Raw genomic sequence first — 22302 nt, 5'->3', positions numbered from 1 at the left:
ACTCACCACTTCTCAAGCCCCACGTTGGGCGCCAAAAAATGTTGCAGGACTTATCCTTAGTTCAGCTAAAGACAAGGTCCTTGTCCGTCCCACAGCCATGACAATTTAGGCTTGCAGATGGTTTGAAGGGTGAGTAAAGCAGGGTTTTATTGGGTGAAAAGGAAGAAAAGGGGAAAATAGGGACTCTTGCTAGCACAGAGTCCCTGCTAGAGTGCTTCCTGCATGCAGCTTGAATCCCAGGTTCCACACAGGAAGAGGAGGGGCCAGGCTCCTCCCCACTGCAAACTGCACAAACTTCCCAAGGCTCCATCCCAGTGGGCAGGCCGGTTAGAGTTTTTGGGGGGACCTCATCCCACTTGGCTGTCTCACCGCTACTCCTTTCTAAGTAAAGCTTGTTAGAATGGGTCAATATTATACACAAATAGCTCTACCACCATGACCTTGGATCTGCTCCTAGAATCTCTTCCACACCATCGTTCCATGGCACTGAGAACCTACCCCCAACTTCTTGGCTGATTACCATTACAGGCAATGGCTGTGCCCAGAATACAGATTTAGTAAATCTGTATTACCCAGAAATCTACCTCTTTCCCATTACTGTAACCACAAGAGTTACTTTATTAGATAAGCTTAATGACTCTGGATATGCAGGCTTGAGGGTCTGAGATTTTAGTAAGAATATTTCAGTCACAGATCATGTCATCAATTATCTCTGGTGTCAGGAACACAGTGTAAGTGGAATGGAACTATAACATTAGGCCCCAAAGACCAGCTTTGCCTACCACAGAACCCCAGGACCACAAAAAAACAGGATGCTTACGGAAAACACTGGAGTCAAACATAACCATTTTGGAGAGTTTTTTGAATTTTTCCTCAATGAGAATATATTCAAATATTACTCCTGTAATTTAAAAATATGTCAATCCAGTTTTAAGGTATGCTTTTCCTATAACGTTTAGGTCTACTCAGTATAAGAAATTTAAATGTATGTTCTCTACTGTCATCAAGTTCTCTTTCACCACCTCTTCCTTCTTTTCTATTGTACTAATAGAAAAGATGAAATATCTACAGAGAAGACATTGGGAGAGCCTGGTGAAACCATTGTCATTTCAGCAGGTAAGCTTAGATCTAATTTCTTTGCTTCTAAACTTTCATTCAAATCATCATGATAGCATGTTATTTATAAAACAATTCCTAATTAAAGATAACATTTATAATGTACTTTCTCAAAACTAGCTTATATTTCTAACTTTATAACATAATTTAAATTTATTGCATAAAACTTGGAAAATACAGAAAAGAATAAAGGTAAAACCAAACCACTCAATATCTTACAGTTTGGAAGCAACCATCATGAACATTTAGTGCCTATTTTCTGCCTTCTTTCTTCTATTATATACACATACTACTGAGACCATATTTACTTAGAGTTTGTATCATTTTTTTCCACTTAACCTGATGTAAAGGATATTTTATAGTTCACTAAAATTTCTTCAAAGTTATCATTTTAATGACTTGCAACATTCTTTTGCATCCATACGGATGTCATCAACTTAACCATTGCTTCATTGTATCTGACATTACAAATAGTGTTTTAATTAAGATATTTAAACATAAATCTTTGTCAAATCACTAATATCTCAAAATAGATTACTAAGTCAAACACTATGGATTTTAAGGCTTTTAATAAATTTTGCCAAATTTTTTTTTCCAGAAATTTTGTTACAATTTAAATATCCCACTGGCAGAAAAGACAAGAACCTGTCTCATTGCAGCACTTATCAATACTGAATATTACTATTTATTCTAGAGTTTGCCAAAAGGCAGAGGAAAATCATTTCTCCTGTGTTTATTAGATGTTTGAAATTTCTCTTTCACTTATATTTCTATTGCAGTCTTCCCATTTTCACATATAATCTAAGAATACTTTTAAATATACACAATAAAACTATTATCTGGGCAATGTATTCCCCAGTTCATTTGATTTTTAGTAATGTGAATAATGTTTTAAGAAATTAATTTTTGATGACTTAAAATGTAGAAATTGAGAAAATAGATATTTGTAAATAAATGATATTAGTTTCCCATTTCTTCCTTTACTGACATTCAGAGAAAGCTGGCTGTGCCTATATTTCAGTTTTCTCCTAAGTTCAGCTAATTTATCATTTCTAGACTGACTTGTAGCTAGTAATAGTACAAGCCTAGTGGAATTTTAATTATAAAATAACAGTAAAATGCATTTTTAACAATAAAAAGAAGAGCTGCATTGTTAATTCCCCCATATAAACAGCTCAAATTTGACCTGTGACACCTAATATCAAGTCTTATTCAAAAAGGTATTATTTAGAGGAGGAGCATATAAACATGTAAAAAGATGTTTTGTACTGACTTCATTTTAATATGGGAAAACAATCAAAATTAATAAGAGAATTGAAATTTGTATTTCTACTTTAAATTTGAAGTTAATATACTTTAGCTGATAGAAACTTTTGTAATAACAAGATTAGATTTAGTAAGTTAGAGTAAGTTAAAATGACACCTTTCTTATAAATTATTTTTCATTTTTTTAAATAAAAGCTTTGAGGGACCAGTGGACAATTGATATATTATAATATAATGTATCATCACCATATATTTGAGTTCTAGCAACAAATGTTTTAGAATTATTTCCGCAGTACTTCTGGACACCTCCAGTTGAAGTATACATACAGAACAGTTAAGATTAGATTTTGATTGGAAAATGTTACTAGGTGCCTAGGTGTGAAGGAAGAGTGAGAAATCTCCAAAAGAGGCTGAATGCACTCAAAGATAAACCCAGGCTACCTAATAATTGTTTTTAGGTGTAATTATGTGAATAATTTATCTTTTCAAGGCAATAAAATGGAAGGATAGCCAAATAAAAATTTGTTCTTCTAGGATACTAGCTAAGCACTTTTTTATTGTAACAAAAATTGTAGCATAAACCCATTATTCATAGAATTACAAAGTTTGAAGACGCCTTACATTGGTAATAGTCTGGTGAAGTCCAGAGCACAGAACACATCCATCCCAATTGCTCACAGCAGGATTCTTCAATGAGGGCAGAAGGGGAAGATGCCAGGGACCACATCCTTTGAGGTTCTGATATGCCACAGGATATGTACTTTATTAGCCAAAAAACTGCCTTGCCTAGGTGATTCTGATACCCACTCTCATGCCCCCACTAGGAAGCACAATTCCACACCCAGGGCAATTACTTCACAGAGCCTCACAGTGACAAGTAACCACTTATGACTGCAGATTCCCAGGTACCACATACTCTTCAGGGAATAAGGAAAGATCGAATCATTTTTCAGTATATCCTGTTTTCTAAAACACAAGAATAAACTAAGGCATTCTATGTTTTTGTCTAACTAAGGTTGAAATGGAAAGTTGTTTCTGGCTAAATATAAACCAATTAACTATAACACTATTTTCTCTGAGCATTTTTTAAATAATAATTTATTACAAAATAGAAATGCATTTGTAGGCTGGGCACGGTGGCTCACGCCTGTAATCCCAGCACTTTGGGAGGCCGAGGTGGGTGGATTACCTGAGGTCAGGAGTTCGAGACCAGCCTGGCCAGTAAGGTGAAACCCCATCTCTACTAAAAATACAAAAATTAGCCGGGCATGGTGGCACACGCCTGTAGTCCCAGCTACTCAGGAGGCTGATGCAGGAGGAAGGCATGAACCCGGGAGGCGGAGGTTGCAGTGAGCCGAGATTGCGCCACTGCACTCCAGCCTGGGCGACAGAGCAAGATTCCGTCTCAAAAAAAAAAAAAAAAAAAAGACATGCATTTGTATTACAATAATGCTTTTTCCTTTGCTTGAATAGAACCCAGACTTGCACTCTATGAAGATCTTTAAAAATATCAAAACATTTGCCACATATTTGAAATGGTTTATGGTGATCTGTTCTAAAAGAAGTGAAATTCATAGCATCTTAATGTTCTTTCATGTCTTGGATTTTCTGATTAAAATCTTATGCCTCAATGATTGCTAAAGCAATCTACATTTTAAAGACTTGGGCAGTATTCTAAGAAAACTCTCAGAAGAGCAAATTCAAGGTAAACATCTGCCTATGTGTCCTTTATATAGTGTCATAAAGAAAAAATTAATCAGATTTCATCTGGCAAAAGCATTTAACTATAACACATACAGGGAAGCACCAAATTTGGGTCCTTAAGAGAAAGAATGAAGAATTTAGGACAGAGTATGAGTCATATTTTTTCAAGAACATATTTACATGATCTTAAAAAGATGAGTTCAGAAGACACCTAATATCTGTAAATTCCAGAATGACAGAAAAAGCATATTGAATTTTGACCTCGTTATAATTTAAACTCCTCCATTCTCATTTTTGTGTCTTTAATTTTTAAAATTTTCACAGATGTTGCCAACGTCTCACTTGGGCCTTTCCCTCTCACTCCTGATGACACCCTCCTCAATGAAATTCTCGATAATACACTCAACGACACCAAGATTCCTACAACAGTAAGAAGTTCCTAGAGTCGATCTAGCTCTTCATGTGCCTGTTTTTGTTCTTTAGCAAAACAGGGAAAGAGAACGGATAAACCATCCATTAAATAATATTAGTGCTGTATTTTTGTGACTCTGGTTAAAAGTCAGTGACTTTGTTCTGTTCTTTATTCTCACTTCTTCCTAGGTACTGAGGGGGGAAGCATAGCTTGAGACCTAGAATAAAGGGGGAGGAGTTACAAGAAACAATTTAATTATAAACTGTGGAGTGCTGGGGCCCTTTTTCCCCAGCACCTAACAAAACCATATATATATATATGCTCTCCAGGTGTTAGAATGAATGAATCAATCAATCATGAAGCTCTTTCGCCACTGAAGTATAATTCCATGTTGACAACAAGAGTGAAGGTTTTGTTCTCAGTTATGTCTGGGATGAATAGGTCAAATAGATATCAAAATGATCAAAATCCTGTGTGTAAAACTAGGGAAAAATAAACACAGTGTTCTAAGGCAAAGAGGAGCACTGGCCACCACTCTGAGTACAAAGGTATGTGGGATGAGAGGATAGTTACAGAATTTAATTGTGGAAGCAGGGAAACACTGTCCTCATTGTTGACAAAAAGTGTCGAACTCTGTAAAATATTTGAAGAGATTTATTCTGAGGCAAATATGAGTGACCACGGTCCATGACACAGCCCTCAGGAGGTACTGAGAGCATGTGTCCAAGGTGGTCAGGGTGAAGCTTGGTTTCATAGGTTTTAGGGAGGCATGAGACATCAATCAAATACATTTCAGAAGTACGTTGGTTTGGTACAGAAAGGCGAGACAATTTGAAGCAGGGAGGCTTCCAGGCTATAGGTAAATTTAAACATTTTCTGGTTGACAATTGGTTCAGTTTATCTAAAGACCTGGAATCAATAGAAAGGAAATGTTCAGGTTAAGATAAAAGTTGTGTAGACCAAGGTTCTTTTGAAGTGTCATAGTGGCTGCCCTTAGAGACAATAGAAGACAAGTGTTCCCTATTCAGACCTCTAAAATGTGCTAGACTCTCAGTTATTCTCTTCAGGATCTGGAGGGCCTGAAAGAAAAAGATCTAGCTATGTTAATAGAGATTCTTTACAGTGCAAATTTTTATCCACAAAGGATGACTTTGCAGGGCCATTTCAAAATATGGCAAAGAGACATGTTTTGGAGTAAAAACATGTTGATTTTCTTCTTTGTCATGTAATGTTATGCCAGAGTCAGATTGGAAAGTAAGTCACACTATATAGGGTTAAATAAAATCCATCTGATGAGAATTTATGGTGTGTACGGCATGACTCCCCAAACCCCTTAGATAGGAATTTGGGCAAGATAAGAAAAACTCAGAGCTTAGTCCTCACTCATTAGCCATGAGTGTAGAGCTTTGGCTGCACAAAGTAGGCAGTAGACCCCAAAGGAGGCAGCAGTATAAGGAGTGGCAGACTAGAACCTGGCTTCTCACACTGCCACTACCACCAGACCTACCACCCCTGGGGCCTGAGAGGCGACTCCTCTAACCCTTTCCCCTTCATTACAACCTCTCTCCAAGGCACAGGTCAAAGTTTCAGGGCAAAGGCACAAAGTTCAGCCTCACCAGCTCTACAAGATAAATCAGAGATTAGACCCTGCTGGCCATCCTATCTGCCCATTAGGCCACATGGTTCCAGGTTTGGTTGAACTGCTGGCATGAACAAAGAATGAAAATATTGTATTTCAGCCAGGCATGGTGGCTCGCACCTGTAATCCTAGCACCTTGGGAGACCAACACAGGTGGATCACTTGAGCCTAGGAGTTCAAGATCAGCCTAGGCAAGATTGGGAGACCCCATCTTTACAAAAAATTTAAAAATTACCTGGGCATGGTGGTCCATGCCTGTAGTCCCAGCTACTTGAGAGGCCGAGGAGGGAGGATTGCTTGAGCCTGGGAAGTTGAGGCTTCAGTCAGCTGCGATCACCATTGCACTCCAGCCTGGGTGACAGAGTGAGACTCTGTGTCAAAAAAATAAATAAATAAAAGAAATAAATAAGATATTGTATTTTTCTGAAAAACGCTCTTCCCTCAACAGTGAAAAGTACTGTTGGAAAAAATTGTTGACCATAATTCAGTGTATATTCACTATAAAATTTCTAAGACAACTCATCTGTCATCTCTTTTCTCACAACCCCTGTGTCCCATCTTCTTCAAAAGCTAATATAAGTTCCTCTCTCTGGTTAAATATACCCAGAATATTTCATTTCACAGTCGTTTAAATGTTCCATGAAACTTCCAATTTGCCTAACAAAATGGTAAGCTTCTAAAGAATACTGCATGTCAGACTTTTTAGTGTCCCATTGATCCTAGCACCATGCTACACCCATACAGATGCTCAATGTGTGTTTTTTTGAACAAATGAAAATCTTTTCAACAAACATCAGAAGTCTTTTAAACGTGAATCCACATCCTCCTTGTGTCCTACTAAAGTTAGAGAGCGGCTGTAGTATTGTCCATGCCCATGGCAGAGGGGAGTTTGTGACAAGAAATGAGGAGGAAATACATCTGCTACCATTTATCCAGTTGAGCTCTGTCCCTCAGGGCAATTTCTATTAACTGTTCTCTTCTTTCAGCTTCTGTAACTCTAATTTCACTATAAGAGACCATGTATGTAACCAGAGATACTCAATTTTCTGCAGAGATAATTTTACTTTCTTAAGAAAACTGATGGACCTTAGTATCTTCTGGGTATCCAAGGTTGAAAACTCTGTCAAACCCAAGTTTGAAACTGAGCTCTGGGCTTGCTCTGTGCCCTGGAAGCCCATATGAATTCAGAGCAATAGGAGACCCCTGCTGGTTTCCAGACCAACAGGCAAGATGGATGACCTCTTGGCCCTTAGTGATGGAGACCAAGTCCGGATCCTCAGAACCATGCCTCTGTTCTTAGCCACCTGCTTCCAAAGGTGGCCCAAATACATCATTCCTTCTGAGAGAAATTTCAAACTTTCTCTTGGCTTGGTGGTATTTTCTAACTAGTTTCAATGTGAAATTTAAGCACAAATTTTCTCATTAAACCACTCTAGGCTCTTCTCTAAGTTCTAGTTAAAAAGATTTTGATTGCAAAACACTTAAGCCTTCATAATCCACTTCTTGAGATAGTATCAACATTTATTATCTAAAATAACCATTTATTTGTGGTTTAGGTTAACAGAAGTCCTTTTTTTTTTTTTTAACTCAGGAAAGAGAAACAGAATTCACTGTGTCCGAGGAGCAGAGAGTGGACCTCAGCATCTCTCTGGTAAACCAGAGGTTCAAGGCAGAGCTTGCTGACTCCCAGTCCCCATATTACCAGGAGCTAGCAGGAAAGTCCCAGCTTCAGGTGAGTAGACCCGGCCCATACAACCACACCTCAAGCTGTGACTGAGAGGTGGGAGCCGATAGGACATAAACCCTTATGGCGAACAGTTCCAGCTTCTCCTGGCATTCATGTTTAACCATTTAAAAGAAAACCAAAATTACAATGGGCCCTAACATGTTAGAACAAATGGATCTCCAGGAAAGTTTTTCATTCCAGCTTTTCTATTCTCAAAACTTGCAGTGGTCCCCACCTGCCCCCTCTATCCACAGTTTTGGTTACCCTGTCAACCACAGTCCAAAAATATTAAATTGAAAATTCCAGAAATAAACAATTCATTAAGAAGGTCAATAGTAGCCTAACATATGTCACAATTTCTATACCATTTACCTTACTTCACCTCATCACATAGGCATTGTACTGAGAGAGAGAGACCACATTCACATAACTTTTCTTGTAGTATATTGTTACAATTGTTCTATTTCATTATTAGTTATTGTTGTAAATCTTTTACTGTGCCTAATTTATAAATTAAACTTTATCATAGGTATGTGTGTATGGAAGAAAAATGTAGTATATATGGGATTAGGTACTCTCCACAATTTCAGGCATCCATAGGGTCTTTGAATGTACCCTCCACCGAGGATAAAAAGGGACCACTGTGTTTACATTTCTCTTTCTTCAAAAATTAGTAGGTTTTGCCAACCGCAGTGGCTCATGCCTGTAATCCTAGCACTTTGGGAGGCTGAGGCAGGTGGCTCAGGAATTCGACACCAGCCTGGCCAACATGGCAAAACCCCGTCTCTAGTAAAAATACAAAAATTAGCTGGGTGTGGTGGTGGGCGCCTGTAATCCCAGCTACTCGGGAGGCTAAGGCAGGAGAACCACTTGAACCCGGGGGACAGAGGTGGCAGTGAGCCGAGATCGTGCCACTTCACTCCAGCCTGGGTGAAAGAGTGAAACTCTGTCTCAAAAGATAAGTAAACAAAAAGTAAAATAAATAAATAAATAAAAATTAGTAGGTTTTAAAATCTCATTTAACTGAAAGACATTATGCAGATGCTCTATGCCTAGATAACCATAATGGTGATGGTTTCACTGGTATATACTTATAGACAAATTCATCGAGATGTATATATTAAATATGTACAGCTTTTGATATGTCAATTATACCTCAATAAAGTAGATTTGAATAAAATAAAATGACTATGTAGGCACCAAGTAGAGAAGATGCTGGGTTAAAATATAAAATCTTAATTCATAATACTTTGTCTTTACATAATATTTCCATTTTTACAGTTTGATGCAATTTAAAGACATAATATTTTTCATGGGTGATAAGAGGAAGGCAATTATATTGTCCACATCATCAATTAATAAACTGAGGAGCTTTCCCAAGATGTCTCTTCCATCTCTGACCTTTGTTATATCTGTCTGTCTCTAATTAAATTCAAATCTCTTCAATTCCCTGCAGGATAAATCCAGCTACTATGCTGAGTGTGGCATCTATATACCATAATAAGATCTCTGCCTTTTTTTTTTTTTTGAGCCTCACCGTATACCAGTTCCTTATCATCCCCCTCCTTTTCACTCTAGTTTCCAGGAATGCAAACTATTTCCAATTTGTCCCCCCATTTAGCCTTTACATGTGCTGTCTGCTCTGTCTAGAATGCCCTTCTCCAAGTCTTGTTTTATATACTTCAACATGGAAAGTTCCCTCTATCCATTCTGCATCCAGTGTCTCTCCTGGGCTCACTCATTGCTTTCACAACACCCTTTCTTGAGATTGCTTGCTTATGTGTCTATGGCCTTTGCTGTCTCTATTCCTTCCTCTTCATTCACCCCACTCATCACCACCAGGCTATGAGCTTCTCCTAGAGAACAGGATCTGCTCTTTTAATCTCTGATGCCTAACCTTCTAATACAGAGTTTGGGATGCAGTTAACTACTCAGTAATTGTTTGTATACATGCAACTGAAAATAGAAGCATCCATGAGATTACATAACCAAGAACTACAATGTGGACAGGAGTGCACATGAATTTTACTCAGCATGGCCAGGGAACAAACAGGCCCCCTTCTCATACTTGGAGAATTCAATACGTACCTCTTCTCACCCTGAGAGGGGATGAATAAGTGAAACATTCTTAACCTCCAGCCTCTCTCTGCATCAGCATTCAGTCAATAAAATGTAAAGAATTCTTTCTACAAATGTCAAAGTAAAAGAATCAGCATGGGGCATTTATGAACCAGAAAACTACTCAGACATGGATTATTAGACCAAATGAATTGAAGAATAGTTTGTTAACATTTCCATTTGTTCTTTGGAACATTCTTTTTGGCAATTCCTTAGTATAGTCAGAATATCTTCAAAGTAGGATAACTGGCCATAGACTCTTCGATGATCTATTGTCAATTTTCTAAACACTTACAACAATCTGATGTAGAATAATGCAAATACATTGGGATTTTTTAAAAATCAGAGTTCTAGTCCTGTTTTTGCCAAAAATTAGCTCTGAGAAACTGGAAATCCCTGGCCTAACTTCCTCACTTAGAAATTGTAGAAGATGACCTCAGAGTTCCTTTCCAAGTCTAAACTGCTGTGTATAGACATAATAGCTAGCATTTTTCTTAATGCTTCCTATGTACTAACTCATTTAATTTTTCATGCAATTCTGTAAGTGAGTAATATTATTTCCTCTTTTTGTAAGAGGGAACTGAGGGAAGGAGATTAATATGTCCAACGGTGCCACTTTTATTATCTGGCAGAGCCAAGATTCCAACCCAGGCAGCCTGGCACCAGAACTCTTGCTCTTAACCACCATGCCATGCCTCCTATTTTTCCCAGATAAATATTTGTGGGAAGGGACTATTGTATCATCATCAAATGGGCATGTCTTTTGTCTTTTTCTTTCTTTCTTTTTTTTGAGACAGAGTTTAACTCTTGTTGCCCAGGCTGGAGTGCAATGGTGCCATCTCAGCTCACTGCAACCTCCGCCTCCCAGGTTCAAGTGATTCTCCTGCCTCAGCCTCCCAAGTAGTTGAAATTACAGGCATGCACCACCACGGCTGGCTAATTTTGTATTTTTAGTAGAGACAGGATTTCACCATGTTGATCAAGCTGGTCTCGAACTCCTGACCTCAGGTGATCCACCCTCCTAGGACTCCCAAAGTGCTGGGATTACAGGCGTGAGCCACCGCGCCCAGCCAAATGGACATGTCTTGCTAGCCTCTGAAAAACTTATAAGCCAACGAAGAGTATATCCTGCCCAATCTTGTTCCAGAGACCCCTGGCGTCAGTCCTGCTGGTTCCATTTGCACAGTCGTCACTGATTTCTCTAAGATGGAACCCCTCTGCTTACAACATCTGTTCCCTCTCCAGGCTCCCTAGCAGGGCCCCAACCACCTCACAGCCTGCCATCAGATAACTAATCAGCCCCACCACAGCCCAATGCCTGCATTAGCACATTCAGGCCTAATCAGGAATTAATGGACAGTGCTTTGCAGTAATTTAATTTCCACAATAAACCTAATGAGCAGTTTAATACAAATGTCAAAAGGAATCATTTAGCTGTTGTCTGAATGCTTTCTCCTGTGCAAACATTCATGAAAACTCAACACAGCTGCCTTTTTATAGCCCAGGTAACATACATTCCAGCAGAATCAGGGAGGCCCCTGTGCATTTAGTATTATTAATAAGGTTAACTGGGCACTTAATTAGCAATTTAGTGGTTAGTGCTTCATGACTAGAAGGTCCCCAGAAGATTATTTAGCAGAATTAACTGAGGCTTTTGTCATCTCCTCCCTAGATGCCTTCCTCACACTCCTAAACAAAGCTGACTTTTAATCAATCCCACATTGGTTCACAAAGAGGGCATGGACACAAACAATAAATCCCTTCCACCCAAGCCAGTGCCATGGAGCCCTCCTGGAGAGGAGGAGGGCTCTCCCCCGCAGTGCTCCCTGTTGCTGATGCTGCAGCTGCAGGCATCTACAGTGCCAGTCCCAGGGTCGATTGACTGTTTTCATGTGTATAACAGCATGTCTGGTATCCTGGAGAAGAAAAATGGATGATTCAGGATCTGAATCTGCTGCTCCAGAAACTGCAGCTCATGTTTAAATGTTAAATCCCTGGAGCTGTTACTGAAATAGCATGGCAAATTCCCTGTGGCCCCAAAGCTGTTTGTCCTAGGAAGCCACAGCAGACATGAAGCATGTACACAGACCTTCCTGCCTGCCCTCAGAATAAAGACTAGCTTTGCAGAACCCAACCTCCTAGATTTCTGTTGAGCCCATGGCAGGGTGTGGGTGGAGACACAGAAACTCGCTCCCCAGGCCTTCTGCCCCTGACATCTACAGGGACCCTCATCCTGTCCTTCCTCCCTCTGAGTTTCAAAAATGACTAACTAAAGACTTGCTCTGCTCTTTCCAGGCTCCAGGCCATGTGTTCACTTGGGGGAGTAAGAGAAAAATGGGATCTCAGGAGCTGGTAATCCAGCAGGAGAAGTAGAGAATAGGAAAGTAAATAATACAAATCACTAACTGCCCAGCTGTGTACCAGGCACTTGTTACTTATTAGTTGTCATTGTTATTCCTTTTTGGGTAAGGAGACCAAGATTCAGAGAGATTAAGCAATAAACTCAGGATCTTGCAGCTAGAAAGTAGCGGAACCAATATTTAAACCCCATCCCGTACAAAGAGCTCCAGATCACCCAAAAGCTGAGCTACCTTCATCACTGTGATTCTTATTATGTTCAGGGAATGAAACTACCTTTAATATTGTCACAAAAAAATATATAATTAGAAGGTAAATCAGTCTGCTGGGGGAGAAAAATTCGTAATGCAGTCTAAAGCCCAGTGTAAGTGATTTGGGAATTATCTGTGTATCACTGCTCTAGTCCTTCACACGAACAATGTAGAGTTGGCAGTAATTTTTGATGTGGTGACAACACAGTGGAATGGTAGTGAATTTAGAGAATGAAGAGGTGCACTCAACTGAATTAAACAAAATTTGCTGAGTCCCTACTATGTGTATGACAATCTGCTAGATAGAAGGAGGGAGGTAAAGAAAGATGAATAAACAGGACATGGCCAAGGAGCATGATTTCAGTGAGGGAAACTGACATGTACCTCACAGACTTTTATGGGGTATACTGCGATAAACTCTAGAGTAGTAGAGAGAAGAAATAATTGAACCTGACTTTGGGGCTCTACAAATGCTTTTCAGTACAGAAGATGTCTGAGCTGGCTTTGAAAATGGGTGCAGTGTGGGGAGGAGGGAAAGTTAATAAGCAGAAGGTGGAAAAATTGAAGAGAAAATAATTCATAGGAACCTGAAGACATAGAAGTGCATATTGTATGTGGAAAGGAACAGGGGTCAGTTTAGTGTCAGTAAAGCACAAGATATTGGCCAAGGGGATAATGATGGCAGGAAGTGAATGGTAAGGTACCTGGTGGTGGGGTGCAGATTCTGGAGGGTCTTAAATTACATTCTAAACAGTTGGATCTTGTTCAATGGGTCCGACAAGGAATTGTTAGTGAAGATTCTTAATAAAAAGATTAACTTCAAAATAAATGTAGTCAAGGAGATACCTTCTCCTTCCTCCTCTCCCAACACACCTAGAAAACCGTTTCTTCTCTGCCCACTCACACACATAAACCCATTTCAGCAGTGCAGGAGTAGGGATAGGGAGAGTATGCCAGCCCTGTGAATGAGAACATGGTGAAAACAAAAGAACTTGTGGAATTCAAACCAACCAGAGTGGGTGGCTGCATGTGGGGGGTGGGAGGGAAGGTATCCAGGGATGCTGTGCTTTCTAGCATGGAAGACAGTCGGGGTTCATGACCCTGTCTGAGGCAGAGAGGCTGAGGACAAAGGCAGATTTGGGAAGAAGAGAATGGCTCTGGTTTGGGCAGATCCACTTAGCGGCAAATGTTGGGGTATTTATGTGGAGAACTCAAGGCTGCGTATCACTGATCAATTAAGCCATGGGAGAAAATGATATCCCCCGGGGACAAGGATAGGAGAGAGGGGACAGGGAAGAGAGGAAAGGGATGGGTGTCTGCTCACCTGTTCAGTTTCACCTTTCACCCTGCTGTCTCTCCCAAGCTTCACTACTCAACCACTGTCCCTTCCTCTTAGTCTCTCTTGCCTCCCAGTCTCCAATGGGAAAGCTGGATGGGGCAGTACTTGTCCATGTGACGGTGTCCCCAGAGCCTAGCACAGCATCTACAGTCAAGCTTCCAGAAGAAAAGAGAGAGTGACTGAGTGAAGCAGGGAGGCTGAAGGTGGAAACTCGAAGGCTCCTGATGTTTAAAGTAGAAAGTAAATACAGGAATAGGATGGAGCAAGGAAGATGGAGAGAGTGGTCAGAGAGGTGGAAGAAGAACAAGGAAAGAGCAAGGACACTGTAGAGGGGGAACAGAAATTGCCACTGGATTTAGAGAGAGCCGGAGAGACAGTGGCCTGGAGAGAATGGCCAGGCTGTAGTAGCTTAAGGATTAGTTAGTACAGCAATTATAAAATATTATGATAACAGGCCTCATTAGTAAGGTCAAATTAATTAAGAAAATTTATTGTGAAGTCCATATGAATCTAAGTGTAAATCTAATCTATTAGATTAGAATCTATTTCTACCACTTTGTGTAAGTACAGCAGCCATTTTGAATGTAATCATCCATTTCACATTATAGATATTTTCCAAACCATATCATTAATTCAGAAAATATCATAGCTAAAATATTATAGCTAACTCTAGTTATAATTATAGTCAGAAAATATTACCCCATGTGTATAAGTAAAACTCCTATAGACAAAAAAGTTTCCTTCAAATATCACCTTAAAGCTATTTTATATTTTATTTAAAGTAACCATAAGAGCAGATCAGAACTATCCAGTTACAGCTTTTAAATAAATAGCAAAATACTTTCCTCTGGGTTTTGGAAATCACTAGGAACAAAGAGTTTGGCCTCCTTAGTTGTTTCAATTTTTCTTTTTCATCTGATCAATTTGGAGAGTTTTTTTTTAAAGAAAAAATAATAATTTTCCATTTTCAGCTGTTCCCCTAACTCATCAAAAGTGTTTAGGTTTTTCAGTTAGGCAAGAACTGACCCAGCAGAACCAAAGAGTATTTTACAAATTTCTTTCTCTCTGCAGATGCAAAAGATATTTAAGAAACTTCCAGGATTCAAAAAAATCCATGTGTTAGGATTTAGGTAAGTAAGAGAATCAAACTCTTCTCAATTTTTAAATTACTTTCTTCCTATTCTTTTGTAAAAGCAATGCCATGAGGATTATAAGGCCCTTTTTCCCCAGTTGTTTAGCTCTGCCAAATCCTGAAAACGGAGTACGTTTCAGATAAAGGAACTGTCTCATTAGAACATGACTCTAGGTGATTCTTAAGGGGGTAACACAGGAGCGGTATTCCTTCCTTCTTCTGGGAATCAGAAATAGTGCTCTCTATAGAGAGCTCATCTGCTGTCTTTGGCCATGTGGTTATGAATGAGCTTCTTAGGAAAATACCTCAGTACAGACAGATGAAAAAAAGGTAGACATTAATTGCCTTGGTGTCTGATTGTCTGGTTTCTTATGGGATGCTAAATAACATTACTATTTAAACAAACCATGCTGCCCAAGAGAGACAAGTGAACAATAAAAAGTCATAGCTCTTAGGGTAGGAGAGTTGGGAAAATGGGGTGGAAAGGAATAGGAGCATAAGCAAGACATTCTAAAACATACCTTTTATGTCATTTTGATATCTGTCTCATAGTAATGTATTACCACTCAAAAATTACTAAATTATGGTACCGTAAAACCTAAAGTATAATAATAATAATAATAAATAAAAATAAAAAAATTACTAAATTAAAATTTTAAATAAAAAAATAAGATCATAAGATAGTGCCACACAAAAGAGAGCTTAACCATATTCCCACATCTTTGGCATAAGGAGGGCTGTATCCTTCAGCATCCCAACACTCTAATGTGGGTTCATGATTGGGGGAAATAATTTTTAAATCTTTTTTTTTAAGTTCTCATTTTTCAAAACATCTACAGATGAACTCATAATATGCTATTTTTAAAATGTGCCACAGGGAAAATATCAGCCCTGGTATGAACAGAATGAGATTTCTTGCCCCAAACGAGCTTTGTAAACCAGGGAGCATGGGCTTCCCCAGAAGTGTTCCTGGCTCCTTCACTGCTTACTGTCTTAAAGCAAGAAGATGCACAGAGCAAGGGCTCCACAGGCCCAGAAAAAGAAATAACTTTGCAGAGAGCTCTCATGGTTTCTTTCAAAGCTATCAGGCCCCTCTGATTTGTATAACTCCAGAGAAAGGAAATACTGAAAAGTGAAAGTTATAAGAGATGAAACCCTTAATATCTACCAAAGCAGACTTTTTTCTTTATTTCAAGATGCTGCTCGGTAGTATTTTCTGTGAAATCAGATGGATTAGAGAAAAATAAAAGTTGATAGAAAAATATTCTGCATAAATGCAAAGGTTTTCTGAATAAACCACTGCAGTGTAAGAACAAATTTTTAATTTAAAGCTGAAGGAAATGATGAGAACAGTTCTTTTGGTGAATATTAAAATGTTCATTATCCACCTCCCTTCAATAAATGAAAAACAAATGTTTAAAAAATCTGTTTTAGAAGTAAACCAAAATGTTAGATGATGAAATTTTGCAAGGTGAATATTTTAAAGATATATCCCTTGACACTGAATTTTTACCAAGTGCTTATCTTTGTAAGGATTTATTATTATTTCTGCCAAAGATGCCTACAAAGTAAGTTTGATCACATTTTCCCAGTGATTTCCATGATGACATGAAGATTTAGTCCACCATAAAATCTTTTGGCCCTTGAATACAATAAATAATATGCTCATGACAGTGGAAAAATTGTAATCATTAATAATGATGCTCAGAATATTATAAAGTAAACATATTATTAAGGAAATTGCTTTTTTGTGGGCCAGATCCCTGAAGAAGACCAAAAACCCTGTGAGTCTCCTGGTACTGACTTTCCTCCAGCTCATTTATATAAAGGTTGATTTACAATTTAACAAGTACTTTTTTATCAGTGACCTCATTGAATTCAACGTGACTGGGAAGTAGTTAGGACATGTATCATTAACACAATTATGAGGATGAACAATGAAAGGTCCACTTTAAATACTGCTTTATCTCTCAGCAAAGGTGGAAAACTATTAACAATCATGCAGTCTTGTTGGAGGGTATACTCCTTCAAATACTTGTGCACAAATGTTCAAAGCCACTTTATTCTTAATAGCCAAGACCTGGAAATAACCCAAATGTCTATCAACAGGGCAACAAATTGTCATATATTCTTGCCAGAGACAACTTCTCAACAAAGAAATGAACTGTTGGAATACACAACAACATGGGTGCATCTCAAAATAACTATGCTGAGTGAAAGAAGCCAAACAAAAGTACATCATGATTTTATTTATAATAGACCCTAGAAAATGCAAACTGATTTACAGTAACAGGAAACAGATCAGCAGTTGCTTAGGAAGGTGAGGCAGATAGGGATAGAAGGGGAAGGATCGCACAGTAGGATGGGTAAAGCTTTGCGATTGATGAATATGCTCACTATCTTGATTGTGGTAATGGTTTGACAGGTGTATGGCATCAAAATTCTTGGATCGTATACCATAAATATGTCTCATTTGTTTATCACAATGATACCTCAACAAAACAATTATTTAAAAATTAAAAGGACTAGGGTCTTGACCCAGGAAGCCTGGCCTCTTTACAGAACCTCATGGATTGCAAACTATTGCTGAAAACAAGCAAGAGGGAGGATGAGTGTCTGGTTGGTAGAGAAGGAAGTCTCACCCCATACAGCAGCACTAGTTAGATTCTTCCTTGCCTCCACAGAAGGAGGGTTGTGGCATGCCTGTAGCATGTACATTTCAGTCACATGATATCTGGGGATGAAAGTTAGATTAGTTAATATAGTCCAGGCAGAAAGGGCAACAACCCCAATCCCATCACATGTGTAGAGTGTCTTTGGCAGCAACTACCATTTGAAATGTAAAAGGAGAAAGCTGGACATAACTACTAAACTGCATTCATACATGTGTCCAAAGGAGTCCAAAATGTGTTCATCAGTGTGGTGACTAAATGGTCTTTTTTCATGCACAAGCAGGTGGTAGCATGGAAAAATGAGCCAGGCTTGAGGTCACGAAGGCCAGGATTTCAACCCTGCAATTCCCATTTGACGCTTCCTTCTATGTGCCTGTTACCTTTTCTGTGAAGCTGGGATTAAATTGCTGAAAAGATTAAATGAGAATGCATGTAAATTGTCTAGTACAGACCACTCACCCAGTAAACAGGTGATGATTTTTCTTGCAAGCTGTCCCATGGTGAATTGGACCAATCCCTCAAAGCTTACTGATTACAACAATTCAAAACATAATCAGTCAAGAAAACACCAGTTCCACGGTTTTGCCTCAGATAAATTATCTTCAGGAATAAACTAATCATTTAATGCCAGTAAGAGCTGAGAAATCCATTTACAAAATACTTTTTAAAAATGTTCTGGCACCAGTACCCCCCAAAACGTAAAACATGTAGGATAGATTTCTAGCCTTTTTAAGCAGAATATGAAGAAATTAAGGAATTTAAGAAGAAGACCAAAAGTGCAGATGATCTTTGAACTAAGGCTCAAATCCTAATCAGAAACATATAATGATATTTACTTCTTAGATTCCTATCTCTCTCAAAGTTTCCATTCAAATTCTGATGGCAGTTTATATGAATCTTTCAAAGCTCTGAGCAAACATAAGAGACAATAGAAAGAAATATTTTTTCTTTTGTATATAAAATAATTCATTGAATGTCTCAATAAATGTCATTAAAATTTTTTCTCTTTTTCATGTTTCCATTGTGCATGATGAAATGAAGACCAAAGAAAGAAAAAGACGGGTAATTTGGACTTTTTTTAAGTTTCGAAATATAGTACATTCCCCCCTCCCCCAAATTTATATACTGATTTCGCACAAATAATTTTTACATATAATGTCTGGGATAAGCCCATTACTTTTTGATGGTTTCTTATTTAAATAGAAGTAATTGAACAATTGTCCAGTAGTTAAAGAAAAAAAAGCTCTCTTATCAAAGTCACTATGTGGTATACAGGTAAATATTTCCTTGGTCAGCTGAACAGGATTTTATCATACTCAAGGTATAGTTGGAAAAACATAAAAACACATATCTGTGCTGCAAGCATAATTTATTTCTTAAATGCCATTTGTAATGGGCAGTTGTCTATCTGAAAGCACACACATACATGGAATCAACCTAAGTCTGGAATAAAGCAGAGAAACTAATTTGCTCCTTTCCCAGGTCAATGTGAACTGAGAAAAAAGGCCCACTATACCTTGGAGAGCTCAGTAATAAGAATCAACTTTGGCTCTGTAATTGACTAGTGAAATAACAAACGATAGACTCTAAATGACTGTATGGTCTGAAAAACCACCAAGAATACATGTGATCAGTTTCTGTGGCCTTTAAAACACTTCTACATCACTCTGTCTAGATTTATGACATGAACTAAAGGTAAAATCTAATTCCTGAGGACAGAGACATAGAGAATCCTGTTTCATTTTTGCATGCAAAAAAGCTTTGAGTTAATGAATAGGACAATAAATACAGTTACCTATGTACTGCTTATTTTTCTCTTTTCTCACACCTTCCTTCTAAGATGTTATTTTAAAAGCAGCTTGAGGGAAAAGAGTGTTATGTATCATTTAAAGTTGTATTTTTTTAATTAAAAAATACTTCTTAGAAAAAAGTAGAAAAGAAATAGCCTTAAGAACTGAACCTTTGACTTGGTTACAACATATATATATATATATATATACACACACACATATATATACCCATATATATATAGGTGTATATATATATGTGTGTATATATACACCTATATACATATGTATATACACACACCCATATATGGGTATATGGATGGGTAATTTGGACTTTTTTTACATATATATAATATATATATATTTTACATAAATATGTATATACACAATAGTATATATATATACAGTGTGTGTGTGTGTGTATATATATATACACACATATATATACTATTGTCCTACTGCTATATCTTACATTACTATTTCATAGACCTTCCTAAAGGAGGCTATTTGTAGAAGAAAGGATAATTCATCCTTCTTCCTGACTGGCACAGCATGACTTATAAGATCACAAAAAATAGTGGTCAATACCAGCAACTTTTTTGACAAAAAGCACTTTTTCAAAAAGACCTAGGTGGGCACAGTGGCTCAGGCCTGTAACCTCAGCACTTTGGGAGGCCACAGCAGGCAGATCGCTTGAGTCATGAGTTTGAAACCAGTCTGGACAACACGGCAAGACTCTGTCTCTACAAAAAAATTTAAAATTAGCCCACCTCCTTCCTGCATTCCCAGCTATGCTGGGGGATAAGGCAGAAGGATCACCCGGGCCCCAGGACTTTGAGGCTACAGTGAGCCATGACCATGCCAGTGCACTCCAGCCTGGGTAACAGACTGAGACCCTGTCGCAAAAAAAAAAAAAAGAAAGAAAGAAAAAAAAAAACCTAAAGTAAAAATCTATGGTCACTTGATTCAGTTAGTAATCCTTCTTTGAGGTGGACTGAACTCCCTCCTGCCATTCTGTTTTAGAGCTAAAAGATATGTTTATTCTTTTTTCATATTTTAAGTTTCTGATAAATGTTGAAATGTTTTAAAGTGGGATATTCTCTCAGAGCCCATCAGGAAAGCGGTGGAAGCTATCCTGAAGCTTTGTAGCAATCTAGTGACTCTCTTTGCAAGGCATGTAACAATGGCTTTGGGTGGGGAATGTGTCTTCTGATATCTACAGCTCAAGCTCCACAGAGATGCAACTTACGGCCGTCTTTAAGAGACACGGTGCAGAAGCAAAAAGCCCTGCAAGTGACCTCCTGTCTTTTGATTCCAACAAAATTGAAAGTGAGGAAGTCTATCATGGAACCATGGAGGAGGAAAAGCAACCAGAAATCTATCTCACAGCTACCGACCTCAAAAGGCTGATCAGCAAAGCACTAGAGGAAGAACAATCTTTGGATGTGGGGACAATTCAGTTCACTGATGGTCAGTTAATGATTGCTTAGTTCTGAGTTTATTCTCATTTTGGCAGAGACTAAGAATGTGAATGTCTCGTGGAAACTGTCATTTTAACTTGGGTCTTCTAAAGTCAATCATTACTGTGACAGGAATATATATGGTATCATTTCTAGCTTTTCACACTCCTTCCTGTGTCTCATTTGATGAGTCTTTGGTACCCACTTCTTACCAAGGATAGTTCTAGGAGAATCCAAGGGTTTCAGTTCAGTCCAACTCAACTGTGGAGAACCAAGGCAGAGAAAAGAACCCAAAGACAGTTCTGTCACCCTGGCACAAGCAAAACATATTCTCTCATGTAGTCAATCGGTCAGGTCTCAGTGAGAAACAGATGGCACATTCAAATTAGTATAATTTGAGGAGAGTTTAATAAAGGGACCATTTGCAAAGGTTTGTCTGTACACAAAGGATTAGGAGAGTTCCCTGGAGCTAGAAGCAGCAAGCCTCATTACTATCTCCAGACTTGAAGTGTCGCCTAATGTTGTATGCCATGCCAAAGACAGAGCCCAAGGAACCATTGATATAGTCCACATTATTCAACCTTCTGGGGCAGAAAGTAGCAGGGAGAGGAGGGGAGAGTGGATCTTAAGAAGTCAACAAGATCATCAGGCACACTCAGGATCCTCAGCGGGTAGTCCTCAGTAGGTTCAGTAAATGGCAAGGTAGATGGACACTGGAAATGCCATTTTGGTACAACATGGCATGAAACTGTCATTTTCTGCCAGTTCTGTTTTCTGCCTAAGATAGGCACTCTTAACACTAGAAAACTTCATAAAAGTCTCTTGAGACAAGACGAAGGGCCAGGGAACTTCATAGGCAAGAAAAGGTCAACTTCAGAAGCGTCTCAGAGACAACCTGATACTCGGGGCTTGTCCCTTTTGAGCCCTCTATGGCATTCTGAGAATCAGGCTTTAGGTTGAAAGTTTGCCACAAATGATCCTTGGTTCCAGTATTTATTCTAACCATTTTGTTTCTTATCAACTTAGTCATATTTTTATCCCCAATGGTCTAGATAATTAGCCAGGCTGCTTGGTCCAAATCTATAGAATAAAACTGAGCACCCTAAAAATCCACCCTAATAACTATTCTTATCACATAAACATGCAAGACGCACCCTTTGCATCTGTCCTTCAATATATCATTCAGATTAATTACCTTTATTCTATGCCTCTGGTTTCTTAATGATTTGTTGTACTACTCCTTAAGGATTGGTTATTCCGCATATTTCAACCTGGACTGTTTTATTGCCCCAACCACAAAAGAAAAAGGAAAGATACACTCA

At 38.5% G+C, this 22302-nt stretch overlaps 1 protein-coding gene across 2 annotated transcripts in view; it reads left to right on the top strand.

The window, feature by feature from the left end:
* Nucleotides 1-22302, top strand: part of IMPG1 (interphotoreceptor matrix proteoglycan 1) — a 156313-nt gene that overhangs the window by 46636 nt on the left and 87375 nt on the right. For both annotated transcript variants that reach the window (XM_054493164.2, XM_054493163.2), the window contains 6 exons: nucleotides 1052-1116; nucleotides 4411-4514; nucleotides 7729-7869; nucleotides 15001-15059; nucleotides 18775-18795; nucleotides 20743-20990. In XM_054493164.2, the coding sequence (XP_054349139.2) occupies nucleotides 1052-1116; nucleotides 4411-4514; nucleotides 7729-7869; nucleotides 15001-15059; nucleotides 18775-18795; nucleotides 20743-20990 (638 nt within the window). The remainder of the gene's footprint in view (nucleotides 1-1051; nucleotides 1117-4410; nucleotides 4515-7728; nucleotides 7870-15000; nucleotides 15060-18774; nucleotides 18796-20742; nucleotides 20991-22302) is intronic.

This window comes from Pongo pygmaeus, chromosome 5, assembly GCF_028885625.2.
Source record: "Pongo pygmaeus isolate AG05252 chromosome 5, NHGRI_mPonPyg2-v2.0_pri, whole genome shotgun sequence".
In the NCBI taxonomy this organism is placed as follows: domain Eukaryota; kingdom Metazoa; phylum Chordata; class Mammalia; order Primates; family Hominidae; genus Pongo; species Pongo pygmaeus.
The sequence above is the reverse complement of the archived record's forward strand: the minus strand, read 5'-3'. Positions and strand labels throughout refer to the sequence as shown.